At 40.0% G+C, this 21,786-nt stretch overlaps 1 protein-coding gene across 1 annotated transcript in view; it reads right to left on the reverse strand.

Moving 5' to 3' along the window:
* NALCN (sodium leak channel, non-selective) overlaps nt 1-14,856 on the reverse strand; it is a 293,487-nt gene extending 278,631 nt beyond the window's left edge. The window contains exons 1-2 of the mRNA XM_077753896.1: nt 14,749-14,856; nt 11,620-11,802 (exon numbers count right to left, since the gene is read on the reverse strand). Coding sequence (XP_077610022.1) covers nt 11,620-11,802; nt 14,749-14,856 — 291 coding nt within the window. The remainder of the gene's footprint in view (nt 1-11,619; nt 11,803-14,748) is intronic.
* Between the last annotated feature and the right edge of the window lie 6,930 nt (nt 14,857-21,786).

Here is a 21,786-nt window from a genome sequence, read left to right on the forward strand (position 1 = left end):
ATGTAACCAGAACCTAACGCATGGTACTCAAGAAATGTTAACACCTCAAATATGACAGAAAGGTTTTAATTTGCTTGTTCCATCAACAAAAATGGAGAGCAGAGAATGCCAAGGCAGAAATCTGCATGCTGGCGGCTGAGGAGTTATTCAAGAGCTGTCCGTCAGTTTTTACAAAGGCAAATACTCAAAGGCTGCCAATCAATTATGCAGTATAAGAGAGTAACTTAAATTGCCATGCAAGTATTTCATAAGCCGGGAAACCAAACACATTTATCTGAAGACATTTCTTAAGGATACAGTTTGCAGTTACAAAAATGATATGCACTGGTATAGCTACCTAAGGACATGATTTATCGTTCCCAGGGCCCAGGGCCCATCTGTCACTGTGTCTTAGCCTGATTATTTATCACTTCAACAGTGCTCAGAGCATGCACGTTACTTTTACCTACGTTTATTGCCAGATGAAAAATAGACAAATGAGAATTGTCTGAAGAATTCGCAGTCTGCGATACATGGAATGCTCTGCCACAACACAAACATCTATCACCCAAATGGTTTATTTTTGCCTCCAGGGGTCTAGTGAGCTAGACTCCTTCTCAGAATAGGGATTGGTGGGGAGGCAATTAGAAACAAATTATTGGGGAGTGGGAATGAACTGGCAGATACCTTCAAGCACGGGGAACATTATAAAAGCTGTGAAATCCTTAACATAATACGTGCCCCTAACAAAAGTTTTTGAAGACATTTCTTGCCAGAAGGACTTCTGGCCTCAGTTTCTCCGGTAGTGCATTGAGCATGTTCACCTCCGGAGAGAACCTCTCAAATCCAAAGCAGATCGGGTCACTCTAAGATTTGAGTCCCCTGTATACCTTTACTGACCCTTTACTTTCATCCCCCAACACCCCTGCCACAGACCACATTTACTCAGGACACTGGCTTCATGGTCCTCTTTCTTCAAGACTTCTATCTCCCCCAAGAAGACTTTTTCACTATTTCTTGTGCTCTCTCTTCCCCATATCTTTTACAGAATGCCATTACAGCATTTTTGCAAAACAACAAAGATGTGTCTCAAACTGAATTCTCCCTATACAAATATTCACTATTTATAGTTGCAAAAATATTTGTCCCCAGATCACTATGTAACTAGAAAAATTCTATAGTGAATCAGCATGCGTGCTAATGGAAACATTGAAGCTGCCCATAAATGCTTCAAGAGGGTCTAGGTGCAATGTAGGTAGAGCTCTGTTGCTCTTTTGGGCTAACTCTTGTCCTGGCATTGATCATCTACTTAATAAATAAGGGTCAAGTGCATCACAATCTTCCCCTTCTCGTCTTCCCTCAGAGGGTTAGCTTTTCATGGGACCTGGGACTGGAGTCTACCAACCCAGGTCATTTGATCTTACTTCATCAATTTTAAGACATCCTATCTCCCTACTCCGCCCCAACATAGTTTAACATTTCTAAATTTAGGATGTATTTTGTAACCAATTGTATCAATTGACTGCATCCCTTACAATCTTACATCTTACAATCAAAGTGTAATTAGTAGCACTTTTTCTTTCCTAGGGACTGCAACGTGATGCCTCATCTTACAACCAACGACCCCAAAGATTCAATCAAATGTGATAGATAGTCGTTTCACATATTATTTCTTTGCTATAGGCGCACAGGGTCTACCTTTTGTTTGGCACATATGAAACATCTACTCCTGAATTCAGTAAGTACAAATAATGGAGTGATAGGTGTTTTAAATACAGAAATGTGCAGGTAGAGAGTTATTCAGTGTAAGAGAACAATTTAGTGATATTTGGAGAAGTTGGTTGAGGTTTCTATAAATGCATTATTAGTTTTCCCATTTAAACTGATGGAATACAGGCACCTGTTTCCTGCAAATAAGCTGAAATATATTTGCAGGAACTGATCAGATGCAGAAACTGAGGGGTGCTCATATGTGCTTTACAAGTCGGATCCGCAAAGTGGGATGTCTGTCTGTCTCCTCCTAGGGCATTGCTGAGATCATTAGAAGTGGTCCAATCAACGTTGGCTGAATGATTAAAGGGAAACTTGGAAACCGTACTTGGGTTTAAAATATAACTCTGTCTTACATCTATGTTATACTTATATCTTAAGCACCTTAAAATGTTAGCATCTTGAATTTATATTTATGCATAGTTTAACATATTAGGCAAAACACTAGGTCAATAAAATTAGTGGGCAATACTAGAAAGCCACAACGTCAGTACGTTTGTTTTGAAAAATAAAGTTTCTGGATTTGGCTTGTTGTAGATAATTCTATAAAGTAGGTGTTAGTAGATCACATTCCCTTAAGCATTAGGTAGGAGTTTTAGGTGTACCAACCATAACGTTGCCAAGCCAGGCTAGGTATAATTTTAGACCATTGCCAAACAAACACTGGTCCGCTTCTAGAAATATGTTAGATGGACTAATAAAGTTCTGTGCATGGAAAACACTCTTTCAAAAATAAAAGGCCAGGATCCCCCCAATCTCTGACATATGTGTACATCGACTCACACAAACTCTTCCAACAGAAGATATATGACATATTGGTGTTAATCACTTAATTAATAAATCTGACTGCTCTTCTGAAATATTTTGGTGAAATCAGTGCATATGACGTGATTTCCAACCAAAATATTCGTACAGCTCTGTTACCAAAAATGTAAAAACTTACTAAGAAAAGTATAACCTGATGCTTAAAATAGAATGTGAGATGCACATACATATTCATAATGATCCTATGTGTGTGTGGAAAAAAACACAAGCATAAGTCCTAGAAGTGAACAAACGGCACATATTTGCAAATTTTATGGATAAAGATGCTAAAAACCTGAGAGGTAACCGTAGTGCTATTGGCAAATGAATTAAGGTAGAAAAAGCATGGAAATATTTTATGAAAAAGCAAGTTTTTTAACAGACAGATGATTAATAAAAGTTTAAAAAATATAGCAGGGTTATTAATGAGAACATAGTAATTCAAGCTTGAAGTCCTCTGGAAAATTATCATACAGTCCCTGTATGGGCTGATGTATTTTATTATGGACTAATTTAAATATTTAAATCTTTTTCCTGCAACTGTAAAACCAAAACCAATTTACAAATACAAAGATACAAGGCCAATAAAAGGTAAATCAACAACATAAATTTACTGTAACATGATCATTTGCTAAAATTAAGTCTTTTTTAAAGTTTATTTATTTATTATGAGAGAGAGAGAGAGAGACAGATCATGAGCAGGGAGGGGAATAGAGAGAGGGAGACAAAGGATCCAAAGTGAGCTCTATGCTGACAGCAGAGAGTCCCATGCGAGGCTCAAACCCCACACATGGGATCAGAACCTGAGCCCAAATCAAGAGTCAGACACTCAGTCAACCTAGCCACGCAGGCCCTCTGCTAAAACTAGGTCTTATGAAAAGTTTAAGATTTGTTCCCAGCTTTAGTATATAATCCAAAAGTTTAAATTGTATATACTTAAGGTGTACAACTTAGTTGTTGACATATGTTTATAACTCAATAGAAAAAAACAAACAACCTGATTTTAAAAGGGCAAAGGACCAGAATAGATATTTCTCTAAAAAAGACATACACATGGCCAACAGGTATATGAAAAGGCACTCAACTTCACAAATAATCGGGAAAATGAAAACCAAAATATAATACTATCGCACACATGTGAGGATTTACCAAAGACAACAGGTAACGAGTGTTGGGGAGGATGTGGAGGAAACAGAGCCCTGCGTGCTGTTGCAGGGAATGTAAACTGGGACAGCCATTATAAAAAAAAAAAAAAACATTATGGAGGTTCCTAAAAAATTTAAAAATGGAACTACCTTATTATCCAACAATCCCACTTCTAAGTGTATGTCCAAAGGAAGGTAAGTTAAGTTTTAAATACAAGAATGTAATCTCAAGTCCAATATACTCTTTGGTCCGTGTCTCTCATAACATGCATGTTTGCAGAAATAAGTGTTACAAAAATGAAAATAAAGTCATGACGTTCAGCAGTGGGGGGGTATTCAGTGAGACGATACCTTTAAAGCTTGGTTCAGGAAAATCAAACTTCCTATTTAACTACATTTAACCAAAATCTCAGCTAGCATTTAAATACTGAACACCTTAATGAGATATCAAGCTGTAACAATTATTTCAAGATAATGTTAGCAATGCAGTATTACTAGAATCTGCATTATATTTGTACTTAATCCAAGTATTCCTAAATGAAAAACAGAAAACTGTGTTTGATGTTAATTTTCAATTTTCAATTCTTACAGACTGAAAATTAAAAAAACACTCAGTTATAGTCAATAGCTCATCATCCAAATATTGACAGAATCAGAAAACACTGGATATGACTCATTAACAGCATTTTGAAAACAACCTGGTCATAAATCAAATATTTTCTTATTTAACAACTGCTTTGACTTTTAATATTTCAACTATTAAAACCTCTGTTCATTCAATGCTCTGTTCACTTGGCATGGATATATTAAGTCCACCTCTGTGGGCTTTTTTTTTTTTTAAATATTTTTATTTCTTTCTAGGAGAGAGAGAGAGAGAGACAGCGTGAGCAGGGGAGGATCAGAGAGAGAGGGAGTCACAGACTCTGAAATAGGCTCCAGGCTCTGAGCTGGCAGTCAGCACAAAGCCCGACGCGGGGCTCGAACCCACGAACCGCGAGATCATGACCTAAGCGAAAGTCGGACGCTTAACCGACTAAGCCACCCAGGCGCCCCCACCTCTGTGTTTTTTATCATTAGACTGTGACAGTGCAATGTCTGCTGTCATTTTCATGATATAAATCCAAGCCTTAATTTATGAAATAACTTAAGAAGCAAAGCTTTTATTCTAGGAAATGTCATGCCTTTGTTCATTTAAATTGGAATCTCCAAGAAATCAACACATGGTGATTTTAATCCCACGTGCCCCATCCAGAATATTCAGATTGTCATTGCCTGAGGCTACATACACAAGGGCCCGGGTCGTCCGAAGCCCTCTGGGGAAACACAGAATTCAAAACAGGGCTAGGCTGTGCTGAGTGAAGTTACAGTGGCGCAAGATTCCTCCACCTTGACAAGACTACCAATTTTGGGAACCCTGACATATCGAAACCTAACGTTTAGAGTAACTGGCCTAGCAAGTTAGTGAAAAACCCAATCTTCAAATCAAGCTGAAATCCACTGGCTGAGGCATGGCAGGTGCCCGCTGCTGTCATGACCCAACTCTTCCCGGAGGGTTGTGGGTCACATATTCTAGCCATGTGGTCTTTCCTGGGGGCCATGCTTACCATACTCACGATAGGCCCTTGGTGATTTTCTGAGTTTCCTGGTTTCTTGGTAAATGCATTAAGATTGCGGTGGCTTTGATGGTTTCTTTCAAGTTCAATTCCTACACCGAGTTGAATTTCTCTTTGGCATTTGTACCCCACTTTTCTGTGAGGTGCCCGACAAACTTCAGAAAATTTTTTCAAAGCTCCTTACGATATCTAACAACGCAGGCAGCTAGCTGGTCACGTGGCTAGCTGAAACTAACTCTGCACTGAGTTGAGCAGTGTGCCCCCCCTCCCCAAGCCATACCGACTCAGAACCTCAGAATGTGCCCTTATCTGGAAATAAGGTCTTTCAAAAATGTAATGAGTTAAGATGAGGTCATACTGAATTAGAGTGAGTCCTGAAACCAATGATAGTGTCCTTAAAAGAAGAGGCAAGCACACACAGAGACACGTGGAGGGAAGACGTCCACACGAAGACAGGAGCAGAGATTGGAGTAACGCAGCTACAAGCTGAGGACTCTTAAAAGCTGCCCGGCGCCACCCAAAGTGAGAAAGAGCAAGTTCTCCCCCAGAACCTTCAGAAAGATCACCGCCCTGCTGACACTTCGATTTTGGACTTGTGGCCTCACAGAACTGTGAGACGATAGACTTCTGTTGTTTTCAGCCACCCAATTTGTGTCATTAGTTATAGAAGTAGGAAACTGATGGCAAATCCAAAGCACTTGTGAGCTCTTTGGAGCTTATTTCTTTACGGACCACTATGACCATGTCATCAAAGGAGGGAAGTCAGGCGATAACAAACGCTTTGAGAGCAGTGCTCAGGGAATTAATCAGTGTACTTTTAGACAAGCTTCCAGCCTCACTCCTGTCCCTTTTGTCTCCACTATCAGGTGCATCAGGCTGCATTTCCCCCTGGGACTTCTCCCGCAAACCTTAATGTCACCAGGCTAATCAGATATTCACTCTCACAATTGTGAACCTTGACTTCTGAGGACAAAGACAGAGAGAACCTGGGGCATCGTTCACAATGCCGGCAGTGGTGGTGTGTGGACCCGACGGCTCCGACGTGTGACCTGAGCTAAGGTCACTGCTGCCCTGAGTGCAGAGCCCCCTGGAGTGATTGTCCAGTGCCGTGTGCACTCAATACGCCCAAGAGACCTCCCACCACTTCCTCAAAAAAAAAAGACAGCCAGAATTTGCTTCTTAAGCCATACAGTAGGCAGCTGTGTCCAACACAATGTATATGCTAAATAAACTACTTTAAGGTGAAGCAGTTGACTTCACTTGGAGTGAGATCATGATGGTAGTTTTTTGAATCTCCCAAATTTCCTAAGAAAATAAAGTAAGTGAGATAGCATAGAAAAAAAATCTCACAGACTTAATCTTGAATAAGGCTAAGTGACAACGTATTCCAAAATAGAGACCAAACTATTGACAGTATCAACACCTACTCAAGACCACAGCGTGGGGAGGATGTAGAAGGAAGTTATGCAAGGAAGTTGTGGCTGATCCACGAACTTCATACCGAAACTACTAACAAATACTAGTGAAACACTCAGGCGAACCCTCAGAAGGTGGATCTGGGAATAAATAGCAAAATTATTAGAAATGTAACCAAGCAGTCTACAAATTGCAGGTGAATATAAAACAAAAGAACAAAACAAAAATAAGTAACAAATGCCAAATGGCCTCTAAGGGGTTATAGAGAGATCAGAGGTAACAGAACATCCTAATCTCCCAGATGAACCTAATAAAAACTCCTTACAGGGAGACCAGAGACCCAAGCTAAAGAGAAACTTCTGGAGTAGAATATAAAGTGGGTACCACAGGAACATGAGGCACAAAGGATAGGAAGGATTAGACTAGAGGACCAGCAGTCCGGAGGAGGCTGAGCTCAGACCTGGGACGGTCACCACACGGAGAAGCTGTTGTTTTATACTTCATGGTGACAACAGGGGAGGGGACCCTCAAGCTGATCGTTTATGGAAGCTACTCTACCCGTTTCACATGAGCAACAGCCCAACAAAGATAACAGGACAAAAGGATTATAAAACGAAGTCTTTATGAATATATAACAATCATATATTATAGTTGTGTAATATATATGATCAAGTCCTTACAAATATGTAAAATGATCAATATTTTACATATAAATATGTAAAATAATGTACAAAAATATAAGAAACACAAAAAATAAACATATAAAACAGATAAACACTCCAGTAGAATACAACAAAGTGATCAAAAGAAATTGAGGGCTTTAGGATACAAAACAGATGAACATAAGGGAAGGGAAGCAAAAATAATATGAAAACAGGGAGGGGGACAAAAACATAGGAGACTCTTAAATATGGAGAATAAACAGTATTACTGGAGGGGTTGTGGGGGTGATGGGCTAAATGGGAGGCAGTAAGGAATCTACCCTTGAAATCATTATTACACTATATGATAACTAACTTGGATGTAACTTTAAAAAATAAATTAAATTGAATAAATAAATACATAAATAAATAAAAAGAAAAAGAAATGCCACAAAAGCACCACAAAACTGGAAACAGGGAAGTACAGAAATGATATCTAAGTAATAGGAGACTATGAAAAAATGACCGGAAAGTGGTCAGGAAATAATTAGAATGAAATGAAAACAAAAACATTTTAGAAAGTGAAGTAAACTTGAAGGCACACAAGATTGAACAGACCACATGGGCAGTACAGTAAGGGAAACAGAATTCAAAAAAGATAAAAAGAAAGAAACAAAGAAACAAAACACACGTAAGGAAAATGATGGAAATAAAAGAGTAAAACATGATGGTGGTGTAACAGGAATACAAAAGAAATCCTAAAGAACAACGAGACAGTACGGAACAAAATAAATATCATGTGATACATCTATTCCATAACAATCAACAAAGGTTTATTTATATAGAGCTACTAACTTGACCCTCACTATTTAAAAGTATTTAAAAGAAAAGGTCATACAGAAGAAAAAAAAGTTCTCCTAGTCACATATATACCAGAGGCAATCAAGTAACATATTTAAGAATCTCAAGAAATGTAAATGTAAAACACCCTCAAAAATCTAGGAATAGACCAAAAAAAAAAGTAAACCAAATAAGCAAAAGAAAAGATAAATTAATAAAGGTAAAAGCAAAAATTAATAAGTTAGAATGAATAAGCTAGATCGAAGTAAACCAACTGGCTAATCTAAAAAAAAAAAAAATGAAACAAAACAAACAATACTAGCCAACATAACCAAAACAAACTCTAATCTTTTAATAAAAGATTGAAAATTCAGAGAAATACTAATCAAACAGAGAAAATTAAAATTATTGTAAGCAACCTTATGTTAACAAATTAAATAGTGGATAATTTCCTAAGAGAGTATACTTCACCAAACAGATCCCCATAGACCATGAAAGTCTAAACAGAACAATTTCCACAGAAGAAACAGAAATAGAAAGGAGCTCCACCAAAAAAAAGCACTAGGACCAGATGGTTTCATAGGAGATCTGTACCAAATTTGTAAAGTTAAAACAGTTTTAAGATAGAGCATAGGAGTGTCTGCGTGTGCATGAACCTCCCCCCTCACACACACATGGAAAATCTAATATCAAAACTTGACAGAGATTAGACAAAATTAAAACAAGGAAAATAATAACAAACATAATTAAATAGCACATTAAACTGGACTAAAACTGTGCCATGATCCATTAAGGTTTTTCCAGATGTGTAAGGATGGCTTAATACTACGAAATCTACCCTATTACAAGAGCTATAGAGAAAAATAATCATTCAACAAAATTAAAAAGCTATTCATGATACAACAGTCAAAAATTGTAATTAATGTTTATTCACTTAACCTGATAAAATATACATACTTCAAACTCCAATCTTTCTAATTATTTAACGAGAAAACATTAGAGGGGTTCTAAATAAGCCAGGGGTTACGTTCGCTGCCTCTGATACTTTTTTTAAATTGAGCTGACTCAATTAAGTAAGTGAAAGCAATTAGAGGCATATGAATTGGAAGTAAAAAGACAAATCTGTCTTTATTTTTATACCAAAGGATGATATGGAAATACCAAAAGAATTAATGGATTAACATAAAAATCAACAGCTTTCATTAAAAGAACAACAGTAAGTTGCAATACTTAATAGAAGGTAAGACCCGATACTGATAGCAAAAGATGAAATAACACACCAAAGCATAAATATAACAAAAAATGTGCAAGATGTATGTAAGGAGAAGTATAAAACACTCCTGTAAGACACAGGGGCGGACTTGGTAGAATGGAAAGACAGCACATGATTTAGGATAGAAGGAAGTCTGTGAGGCCTGAAAAACCATGAGCAAAGACAAAGACAACTGAGTACAAGTAAAAGCAATTTACATCATAAAGGGCTAATATTCCTAACATAAAGAGTGCCCAAAATTTGAATGAAAAATAATCAGAACTTGAGAATGGCCATACTATGCATACAATGAGGCTCAACCTCACTCCCCAAAGGGAAATGCAAATCAAAACTACACTGATTTACCATTTCTCACCCATCAGGTTAGCAAATGTCTGTAAGTTTTACAAAATACTTTGTGATGACCATTTGGGGAAAGAGCTACCTGTGTACATTGCTGTGTACAAAGCCAAAATGGTTCTGGGAACATGGAATATAGAGAAACTAATAATGGAACCCACCAGGAAGCAATTCACCATTTATCTAGAATGTAGAACTTTCTACAGAAGATTCATTTTTTCAATGGATAGATGATATGAAAAATTTTTTTTTGCAAGATTTGTGCAGTTGAGAACTAATGGGCTTAAAGAGACTTACATGAGATTTAAAAATATCACAAATATCCTTTGTGGAGCCTGTGTGAGTCCTGATTCAAAGAAACTGTCTTCTTATAAAAGAAATATTTGAGACAATTGGGAAAAGACAAATATGAATTGGTACTGGCCTACATTAAGAAACTGTTGTTAATTTTGCTAAAGGCAATAATGGCACAATGGTAATGTTTAAAAAAGTTTATCAGCAATGCATATGGAGTTATATCTGAAATGACCTGATTTCTCAGATTTGTCTTAAAATGAATAGAGTTGGGCAAATATTTTTTTTAACATTTTTATTTATTTCTAAGAGAGAGAGAGACAGCATGAGCAGGGGAGGGTCAGAGAGAGAGGGAGACACAGAATCTGAAAGAGGCTCCAGGCTCTAAGCTAGCTGTCAGCACAGAGCCCGACGCGGGGCTCCAACCCACGAACCGTGAGATCATGACCTGAGCCGAAGTCGGCTGCCCAACTGACTGAGCCACCCAGGCGCCCCAGAGCTGGGCAAATATTGGTAACTGTATTGAGTTATAGGGATTCATTACAACTCTAATCTTTACTTTAGTGTAAACTTACAATTTTCCATAATAAAATGGTTTTCAAAAAGTTAAAAAGGAAAAGAGTAATGCATTGACTGTGATCCCTCTCTTTTGAGGATAACACACGATAAAGTATGTATAAAGAGAAGCAGTGACTCCTAACTTCATGTTATGCATCATCTCATTAGATTCTTAAAACCCTTGTACAAAATTGGGCCCTTTTCTACCAAAATCATGTAACTGGAGATGCTGATACAGCCAGTCAAGAAAAGAGCTAGAGCTTGAGTCAGATCTGTCATTCAGAGACCTCTACATCCATTATGCAATTTCATCACACCACTGTCTCCCTAAATAGCACAATATCAAATACTTTAGAGATGGCATCATCTACATATTTTTATCCTCTGTGTGAAGGTTCGTAGTACAGAAGGGATATCCTCAGACAGAACTTTTCTTCCTTTGCTTTTCTTTTCTGTTTTACTTATTTTGTGTCTCCCAATGGTGCCAATTGCACACTACACCTTCCTTTTATTACACTCCTGCTTTCCATCTCATGTCCTTTCTTTTCACCACTTGATATCCTCAGGACACCTCGGACTAATGACATTCTTAATACCATCACACTGCGATGTTTGTTCTGCATCCCGTAAATGCACAGGAACTACACTTGGGCTGGTCACCGCGCCAGGCCACAGTTTCGCCTGAATGCGGCAGAATCAACCCTACTCTGGCCACAAAGTCAGCAGTCCAACTCCTTCCTGGATAACCCAAGGCCTTGCATCTTACACAATTTATTTCACTTTTTAAATATTCTTAGGCATCATATTTTCACCAACCCCTGGAGGTATGCCCTATTTTTAAAAACTTCAGTATGGATAAAGAGATGTTTTTGTTTGACTGAAACGAATAGGAAACTGTTATTAAACTACTTCAGATTCTCATTGCATTTTGGTTATAAAACACTCACCTTGACAATACCCCGGATGTGCATTTTTGCTATCATCTCTGCTGTGTAGAGAAACATCAATAAAGTATCCAGAGTGAAAGTCACATACTGAAGAGGCGGGTAGTGTTCGAATGTCATGGGCGTGTTCATACAGACAGAGATAACGCTGATGATGGCACAGATGCGTAGCAAGGAGTGAACCCACTGAAAAAATAGTCCAAAGTTACCATGTGACACCATAAACCAGTATCTTAAACTTGTACTCTATACCACACTATTTGGAAACCGTAATACTGAGATTAAAATATTTCATCAACACGGAGAAGACAAAGAAGGAAACTAATGTCTGTTAAGTACATACAATATGCTAAATATTTTCACATATTTTACATCATTTAATGCTGAAAGCAACCTACTGTCCACAGGAACACACTAAGACTGAAAGCTTAGGAGACTCTTACCCAGTTCCTAAGAACATGGCAGTTCATAAGAGCCAAGGCCTCATTGCCAACTGAGGCCGGCTGCTTCGATGCCTCTGATCTTTCCAAGGCATCGGGCCACAACATAAGGAGATTCTGATTTGATTACAACACAGGTTACCATCTTACTCACATAGAAACTTGATATGCTATTACTTTTATACTTTTTATATACTATGAGCACCTAGAATTGGGGACCATATTGTACTTACTATCCCCTCCCTGGAATCTAGCACATTGGCCTATCCTAATAGATTGCCAGTGCTTTTAAAAAATGAATTGAGGGGCGCCTGGGTGGCTTAGTGGGTTAAGCGTCCAACTTTCGCTTAGGTCATGATCTCACGGATCGTGGGTTCGAGCCCCGCGTCGGGCTCTGTGCTGACTGCCAGTTCAGAGCCTGGAGCCTGTTTCAGTCTGTGACTCCCTCTCTCTCTGACCCTCCCCTGCTCACGCTGTCTCTCTCTCTCTCTCCTAAAAATAAATAAAACATTTAAAAAAAAATGAATTGATATATAGCACTTCCCACGTGTACAGTTTTCTACTCGTATCTTACGTGTAACATTCTCATATAAAAAATATATTTCAAAATCTGACTTCATCCTACATTTTCAAAAGATAATAGACTTTCCTCTATACTTTAGAAAACTTTCTGTGCAAGCTTAGCTCTGATAGCTTTTCCAAAATTCCAAAAAGTCTCTGTGCAATTCCAGGAGTGCATGTGCTATTTGAAGATTTTCCTTAACTTCAACATAAGATGTAGAAATAAAAGATAAATATGTATAATGCATGTGTGTGCATATACATGTGTATACATGTAGGAAATTCAATTGTTCACATATAATATTTTGTTATGAAACTAACACGTAGGCTAAAAAAATATTAACCCCCACAGAATTAATACTACCAATTAATTAACTAGTACACAATTCTTAAACATAATTTGAATGTGTCATTTATTGATTATGCTGGATATATACACGATCATGTTAATCCTTTAGTATTATACTCTCTCCTGAAAAAGATGCTTCATTTTCATGGTAGATGTCTTCTCAGCTATGGAAGCTAGCAAGCACCCATGATGAAAAATCAAAAGGACTGTCAGAACTTTGAGGAGACTCAGACACTTGTGGGCTGGTAAGTGAGTTATACTATTAATCTGACATTTATAATATTTTCATGAAGATACAAAGTCATTAATTCTATACCACGTAAGTCACTGATGATTCACTTCATTTTATGGGTTGATGTACTTTTCATGCAATTGGGAAGCCCCTCAGTAAACATCAGTGTGTGAATTTAGTCCCATCTGGATCTCCAAAATGAAGGATCTAATATCACAAAATATCTTCAAAAGATAGGTTCTTCCACAACAACTCTGTTTTGAATGTAAAGAAAGAATCCTAATTAAGCATCAATCATTTTAGTTAGTGCTTCTAAAGCTACATCTGTAATATGACCTTCCTCAGAGGTTCTCAGAAAGCCCTATATGTGCTGGGCATGAAGAAAAAGTTAGTGAATGCTCTATTCTCTGTTGAGTTCAATTCTCTAAACATGAATGGAAGACCTACTATGTGTAAGAAATTATGTGAGGCTCTGGGGGGACACAAAAATGTACATGTTTCTGACTCATCACCATTTGGCAGTCTGATATGCATATTATACATATGTATACGCATATTATACATATATACATTTACATGCATATAAATACATATTTATGAATAACATACAACTTACTTACATAGATATATAAAATAGGACAGGTGGAAAGAGAAGAGGTTCATTCCGTCTGTGCCCCCACTAACGTGTTTTAATTTGGAATGCAGGTATAACAGGGGTGTTTCAAAGACTGTAAGGCAAAATGGCAATGGGAACAGAAATGCAAATGTAGGAAGAAATTTGTGTGTCAGACGTGTAGTCTGGAGGGTAGCTTGGATGAAGAAGACCGGAAAGGGCAGGGAGATGGGGCAAATGATATTTTCCCAGGTCAGAGGAAAGACAGTCCCTGCTAACGGTTCACTCCCTTGCTTCCGACTCTGCTGTGAGTTCACTCATACAGTGGAGCCTATTCTGTGCTGTGTGGCAGAGCTGAGCTTCCAAGACCCGGGAACACGCGACTGCACCTTCTGGCTGCTTCGCTGTCTACTCCAGTGACACTGTACTAAATGTTTCCCTAAGTTTTCATCACCTTAATTAGGCAGAGAAGGTGACAAAATTCTTCAGAGACACTATGCACCATCTCATTAACCTTTACTTCTCAAACCTTGTAACTCAGAAGACAACCTTTAATTCCCAATATTTGACTGTCTCCTCGCAGATTCATGCACACTCAGAACTATGAGTAAAGGGAGTCCGATAAAACAGATTACTCATCTGGGGCTCCAGCTCTGGCTCGGACTGAGAAGTGGCATTATGGCGACGCTGAGGACGGCATGCACGGGGGTCCGGGGGGGGCAGGCCACCCAGCAGACCTTCCTATGTGAATAACTCACAGCGGCACCTCTTTATTCCGTCTGAATTGTTCTCAACTCCCAGGCCCTAGACTCATCCATATTCTACTGCAGCTCAAACAGTCATTTCAAAGCCAAAGGCCCCTGATTTTTGAATTATATGAATCAAATTTCCTTTTCGATCAGCATGTGCTTCTCTGTTCTTCAGAAAAGAAACTTACTGGCTTGTTAATCCAGAGTATGTCAGCGTTGTCCGACAGAGACTCATCGGGACCAAAGTCAGCGACCGGCTGCGCCTCCACCCTGGAGCTCTGCTTCCTTTTGAGCATGCTGGAGTTAGTGCTCGTGAGCAAGCACGAACTGCAGTCTGGAAGAAGAAAGGCAGTTTTGTGAGGCACCTAAACCCTCGTGACCCCAGCCACTTCAAAAGCGGGGTCCCCCGTGTAATCATATGCATACGTTATCTATCCACACGATCGATTATATAGTATATGATAAACACATGCAAAAAGAAAAAGAAATTTTAAAAGGATGAGATAAAATAACGATCCAAGCTTGGATTTTTTTCTCTCTCAACACAACAGATCATCCTGTGTGCTTCATAAGCCATTTGCATGCCAGTTTAGAGAGCACTAGTCTAGGTGAACAGGGGTAGATTATTAGCTTTGACCTCTAGGACACACACATTAGTAGGAACTTCTTTGAGGCCTATGTTCGTACACCCAGAGCTGTCTCCACTTCAAGGTGGCCTGTGCCAGGGCACAGGTGACCAATCCCGATGAAGTATCCAGATCTCTCCCAGGATTTCCCCCCAGGTTGATTTAATGTGACATTCAGGGGCGCCTGGGTGGCTCAGTCGGTTAAGTTTCCGACTTGAGCTTAGGTCATGATCTCGCGGTTCATGAGTTTGAGCCCCACATCGGGCTCTGTGCTGACAGCTCAGAGCCTGAAGCCTGTTTTGAATTCTGTGTCTCCCTCTCTCTCTGCTCCTCCCCAGCTCGTGCTCTGTCTCTGTCTCTGTCTCTCTCTCTCTCACTCACACACACACACAAATAAAATAAACATTAAAAAAATAATAATGTGACATTCACAAACATCTATTTCCAATGATAGTTCCAAATTGAGTTCCCAATTGTCCTTGACATAGACGGTGTGGGGCAGAGAGAACTGGGCAGAATCGACTCTAATTGTTTTTTTCTGCCTTTTACGAAGACTGTGACTGCATCAATCCTTCCAGCGATCTTGAAGTGAATCCAAATCGCACTGAAGAGGTAGAGGGGATACCTGTTTGCCTCTTCAATCACCACAGTTCCAAGTCAACCACATCTTGCTATATGTGTCACCTCCTTCTAGCCATTGCTATCACCTTCTACGCTAAAGGAGGGCCTATTCCATGCCAAGCCCTCAAGACACAAACAGCAAACAAGTGCATTAAAATTTGAGAAGCAGCACAAAGGCAGGTGGTGCCTGGTTATCCTGAGTCCACAGGCAGACTTCTCATTTGATTAACACCTGGGCCAAGTCTTTTTTTTTTTTTAAGTTTATTTATTTTTGAGAGAGAGAGAGCTGGGGAGGGGCAGAGAGGGAGACTGAGGATCCAAAGCGGGCTCTGCGCTGACAGCAGAGAGCTCTCCATGGGGCTCAAACTCACCAACCTTGAGATCATGACCTGGGCCCACATCGTATGCTTAACCCACTGAGCCACCCAGGCATCCCAGCACCTTGACTGAGTCTTAAAGGAAGGAGCAAAGCTAACATTTTTTGGATATATAGTATGTGTTGCACACTTAGCAATGATATTTTACTTCATTTTTACAATTGACAATAGAAAGGAAGCATCTTGTCTTTTCACACAAGTGCGAGAAATGCCAGCCTCAGGGTGGTTAATAGATGCTCATCTGAATACAAAGTCTAAGTGCTTATAGTGGCCCCAACTGATCAGAATTTTGAAAGGCAAGTAAGGGAGGGAAAAGGTCCAGGCAGCGAATCACCATGGAAATGCCAAGGCAGGAAAACGCAGTAGTTTTAACGCCGGGCAGGTGTACTGACTCTCCTATCTGCTAGACGAGGAATTTTAACCAAAGGGACAATGAGGGCCACTCAATTCTCGCGGGAGCATGAGAAGAACAAGAAACGTGTCTGCAGTATCTGTAAACATACGCCATTGCGAGTTTCACTGGGAAAGAGAACAAACCACAGCAGCTCAGGACAAGTCAGCTTGGACTTTGATTCTCCGTGTCTGGGTAACTCCTACTATGTCCACCTACTTCCCTTGATGCACCAGGTGGGTGTGTCTGCCCAGCCCTTCGATTCCCAGAAGAAATCAAGCTAATTGGCTTTAAGATGTGCTAGGTATTTCCAGGCTGTCTTGCCCTGAATATTGGATTTGAATATGGGCTTCGCAGTAGGCTGCACTAATTAATTTTATTTTACATAATTGGAGTTAGGGACTCTTGACATCGATATGTAAATATATGCAGGGTATTCAAATTATGCTTGTTCTCTGATTTACTATGGAGGCAAACATCTGGGTGGCCTCAATTGGGGATGCTTCTTGAATGACAGGCTCCTAGGAACCAAAATCAGGATGCAGAATCCTTTAGAAATCCTTCAGGATTACACAACACAAAGGAAATAAAGAGAGATTTTACAAAGTTGTGCAAAGACGATACAAGAAAATCTTGTAGACCCAGCCACTAATCATAATACCTTCTTCCCAGAGTCAGTGGAGATTTATGAATGGCCATGTATTGCTAGTATGATCTGGCCATAAATTACAGTCTGAAAAACTTTTGGTGTATAAACGTGATACCTTCACATATGAATTCCATGCACCTTTTATTATAAATATCCCATCTGAAGCAAAGCCGATTTTTGATTATGGATTTGCTTATCTAAAGAAATAGATAGACATCCAGAATTATTTATTTTTTTTTAGTCTCTATGCTGGTTATATTTGCCCCACCCCAAATCATGCACCTATAAGGAATGGTATTAGTTGTCATACACTTTGTCCCCATCTTTACCTACTGCAAAAATGCCGCCAAATTGAACGGTGCCCAAGAAAACCATCTGTTCAAACTCCCACGGAACCTGGTTAATCTGCAAATACATTTAAATCTCAGCAACTAGCTCCTGAATCACTGAAGTTTCGACTAATTTAATAATACTAAATATTATGTAAAGGATGCAAGTAGTAAAATAAATTCACGTTACAAACATTATGAAGGGTTGAAAATTAATTTGAGGCAATTGATGACAAAAATTTTGCTTTCCACACAGCAGTACAATTTTGCACGTTCATACACGCTGAATCAATATAACAAAGTACAGCAAATCTACTAGTCCCCTGATAAAGACCAGGGATATTTAAGTATCCTAGGTAAGCTGATTATTTTGATAGGAAATTGTTTCTGTGTATCTTAGCCTTATCACTATTATGTATTTATAACCCATTTTTTTTTCCTGTTTACAGAAGTGTCCTTCAAAAGGCAGTGCACTACATTTAAAAAGCAAGGCTTCTTAGTAGTTTTTTCCACCCTTATTAAAATCGGTTGGTATTTAAATAGTTCAATAGCAGGAGAGGGCTGCACAGTTACAATATGTTCACTGATCAATCTCTCACTTGGAAACAACTAATGGCAATTCAGGAAGAAAAGCTATCTTGGTTCACTGCTCTCGTTTACGTGGTTAAAACCCGGTTTTGTATTGTGTGATAGCAACATTTTACTTTTATTGGCACACACTTTCCGTAGGACTTCCCAGCTCTTGACCGAAGTGCAATTCATATCTCCAGTTTTCTTTACCTGCAAAGTGCTTGCAACACTATGGTTCCTTTCTTCTCCTTGTAATTAAACTCTTCTGTAACTTCCATATTCTAAATGACGGTTTACAGCATGGTCTTTACCTGCCGTCCCCTGTGTCTGTCTCTGTACTTAACCCCTTCAACGAGCATCTGTTCTTACGGTTTCCATCACCATCTGTTGGTGTCTGGCTCCCGAGTCGTGGATCAACGTTGCTGCTTTGCTTCAGGTACAGGCCGTACCAACCCCCGTCACCACTTAAAAATCAACAGGACAGGCCCGTATCAGATGGTCCGACATGCCCGTGCTTCACTCCTTCTTCTCCATTCCCAGATCCTGCTACTCTGAGCTCTTCGGGTCCTCACGTCCGGGTCCTCACAGGTGCAGAAGGGCTACACAGACTCTCCACCTTGACGCACACAGCCTCTTTCACATTCGCCCCATTCCTAGAGGCCTTGCTTGGTCATGAACTTCAGGTCTGGACTGCCGCAGACCCCAGCTTTTCAGCCTTTATATTATGCCCCGTCCTTTATGATAGAAGCCAACTTCCCAACGCACGTATCGGTCTCTCCTATGACCCAGAAAACCTCAGCCTATCCCCTTATTTCTCACTCATTCATTCATTCATTCATTCACTCATTCACACACCAAAGGCTGCACATGCACTACGTGGATCAGGCACCGTGACATGTGCAGGGAACAGCAACGGCATTTGGAGCGTACAGACTGCCTGCCTTACTGAACCGTAGGTTGTAAGGACGCTTAGTTCCACTGAGTTTTACTTGCACTTCCGGTCACATCACACCCACATGCTCCACTTGAATTGGCCAAGCGTCCCCCATCCTCCAATCTCCGATCTTTCTCAGTGACCTCAGCTCCTTCGTTCAGCTGGGTCCTCTCTGTGACCTGCAGCCAATCCCACATCAAGCCTTCGTATTCCCTAACTTAACTCATGCAGGGTTTTTAAGAGGAAATTAAGAAAATGACATGTTCAATAATAACTCTTTGACTGCTTGCCCCATGGTTTACCGTTATGTCTTTGGAAGATCAGCCTTCATTGCTAGCAGAGGCTTCTCATTTATTCATGCTTGCATGTATGCATTTATTTTAAAAAAAATTTATCCAGGGACACCTGGGTGGCTCAGTGGGTTAAGTGTCTAACTTCGGCTCAGGTCACCATCTTGTGGTTATGGGTTCAAGCCCCGCATCGGGCTCAGTGCTCTGTGCTGAGAGCTCTGAGCCTAGCGCCTGCTTTGGATTCTGTGTCTTCTTCTATCTCTGCCCCTCCCCTGCTCTCTCTCTTTCTCTCAAAAATAAATAAACATTAAAAAAAAATGTTCATCCCAACCACTGTGTTAGGTGATGTGAATTTAGCACTAACAAAATGTACTTGGTCTCTTTCCTCCTAGAACCCCAATGCCCTGGCTCCTGACACAGGTGACATACGTCTAATTAAAGGCAGAGCATCTCACCACTGCATCCTTATTCTTGAACTTCCACCTAGTGATATTCTTATGTTTCCGCTACCTTATCGCTAGCTCCACGCTACCTCCCTGGACAAGGGGTAGTTGTTGAACAGTTGATTCCCAACATGCACCTCGATCTGTGCTCACAACGGGATTCAGAAGACAAGTCAGGACAGCTGACTACTGTCCCTTCCTAGACCTCAAAGACCTACATCTTAAGTTAAATGAAAAGAAACTCATTTTATTTTTATTCTATTTTCATTACCATAACAATGCAGGCTTACTGCAGGATGATTAGAAAAAAATACAAACCAAATGAGAAACAAAGTGAAAATCATCAGGAATTCCACTTCAAGGAACCTCATTGTTTTTGCAAAGTAGTTGTTGAGCGCCTGCATTGTGCAGTGCTGGCCCCTGGCCAAAGTGCTGCAGACAGAGCAATGGTCAAATATGCTCCCCTCTCCTCCTGACCCTTCTTTTAACTGGACTCTTACTCTCCAATGGCATACGGATTGTATCTCTACTGTTTTCTTTTCCATCTATATTTTTCCATGCATATATTTATTTTTAAATGGCTGCTTAAACACTGCCTGGTAACCAGCTGTGTTTTTTCATTTGCAGTATCTTGTGAACATCTTTCCCTGTCAATAAATATGCACGCACAGAAAATCCTAACTGTAAATAAACACCACCTTAAACATCTATCTGTGCTTGTCTCTCAAGTCTCCTAACCTCATTTACATCTTTATATGTGCAAGGCCCTGCCAGGTAAACAGATAAAAGCACAACTTTCTAGATTAGGTATCAGTGTAGGTGAGAAAGGTATCACCACGTATTTTGGGAGACAACTCAATAGGATGTTAACAATTTTTTTTTGAGCAATACAATCTTATTTCTTATTTCAATTATTTCTTTTTCTCCCTCTCTTTCGTTGTTATTTTGTTTAAATGGCCACCGAACCCAAAACAAGCACTGATATTCATATTTGAACAAGTTTGCTGCCTTTTCCCATATGCATATTTAAATCTCCTGCTGTACTTCAGCACATCATAATAAGCTTGAAGACAAAGTGTTTATACCTGATGCTGGAACTGCAAAATGTCATTGTTTTAGTAAAGTCAGACTGTCCATTTTGGCTGGCCACATTTCCTTCCCAAAGAAGATATGTCCATTCAGAACGAATCAATATACTGGGGCGGCGTCTGGGTGGTGCAGTGAGTTAAGTGTCCCACTCCTTTTTTTTTTTTTTTTAATTTTTAAAATTTATTTCTGAGAGAGAGAGAGAACGTGAGCAGGGAGGGTCAGAGAGAAAGGGAGACACAGAATCCAAAGCAGGCTCCAGGCTCTGAGCTAGCTGTCAGCACAGAGCCCGATGTGGGGCTCGAACCCACGAACTGTAAGATCATGACCTGAGTCGAAGTAGGACGCTTACCCGACTGAGCCACCCAGGCGCCCCAATTAAGTGTCCGACTCTTGATTTCAGCTCAGGTCTCTGAGTTTGAGCCCTGCATGGGGCTCTGTGCTGATGGTGCACAGCCTGCTTGAGATTCTGTCTCTCCTTCTCTCTGCTCCTCCCCTGCTTGTGCAAAAGCACGTGCGCTCACTGTGTCTCTCGAATAGTAAATAAACTTAAAAAAAAAAAGAAGAAGAAATGAATATAGTATCACACTTTTTATGGCCTGCTTATAAATTAGGGAGGGAAGCCCACTATTTTTGTCTTATTTTCTGCGATCCAAAATCTTTCTGCCCTGCCTCATGCTTACCTTCCCCTGACCCCTCATCCTTTCTTCTATTTCCAGGAAACAGCGGAGCCTCAGAGCCCTTGATAACTGCAGCTGCTCTTCAGCTGCGGGTCCTCTGGCTCCATCCTACGTGCCTGAAACCCCTTCCCAGTTCTGCAAGGCCAGAGCATCTTTGTTCCCTCCTACAGGTACCAAGGACCGGTGTCCTGTGCCATCTCAGCAATCCACAGCTGACTCGGTGAGCTCAC

The sequence above is a fragment of the Crocuta crocuta genome, unplaced genomic scaffold, assembly GCF_008692635.1.
Source record: "Crocuta crocuta isolate KB4526 unplaced genomic scaffold, BGI_CrCroc_1.0 scaffold31, whole genome shotgun sequence".
Classification (NCBI taxonomy): domain Eukaryota; kingdom Metazoa; phylum Chordata; class Mammalia; order Carnivora; family Hyaenidae; genus Crocuta; species Crocuta crocuta.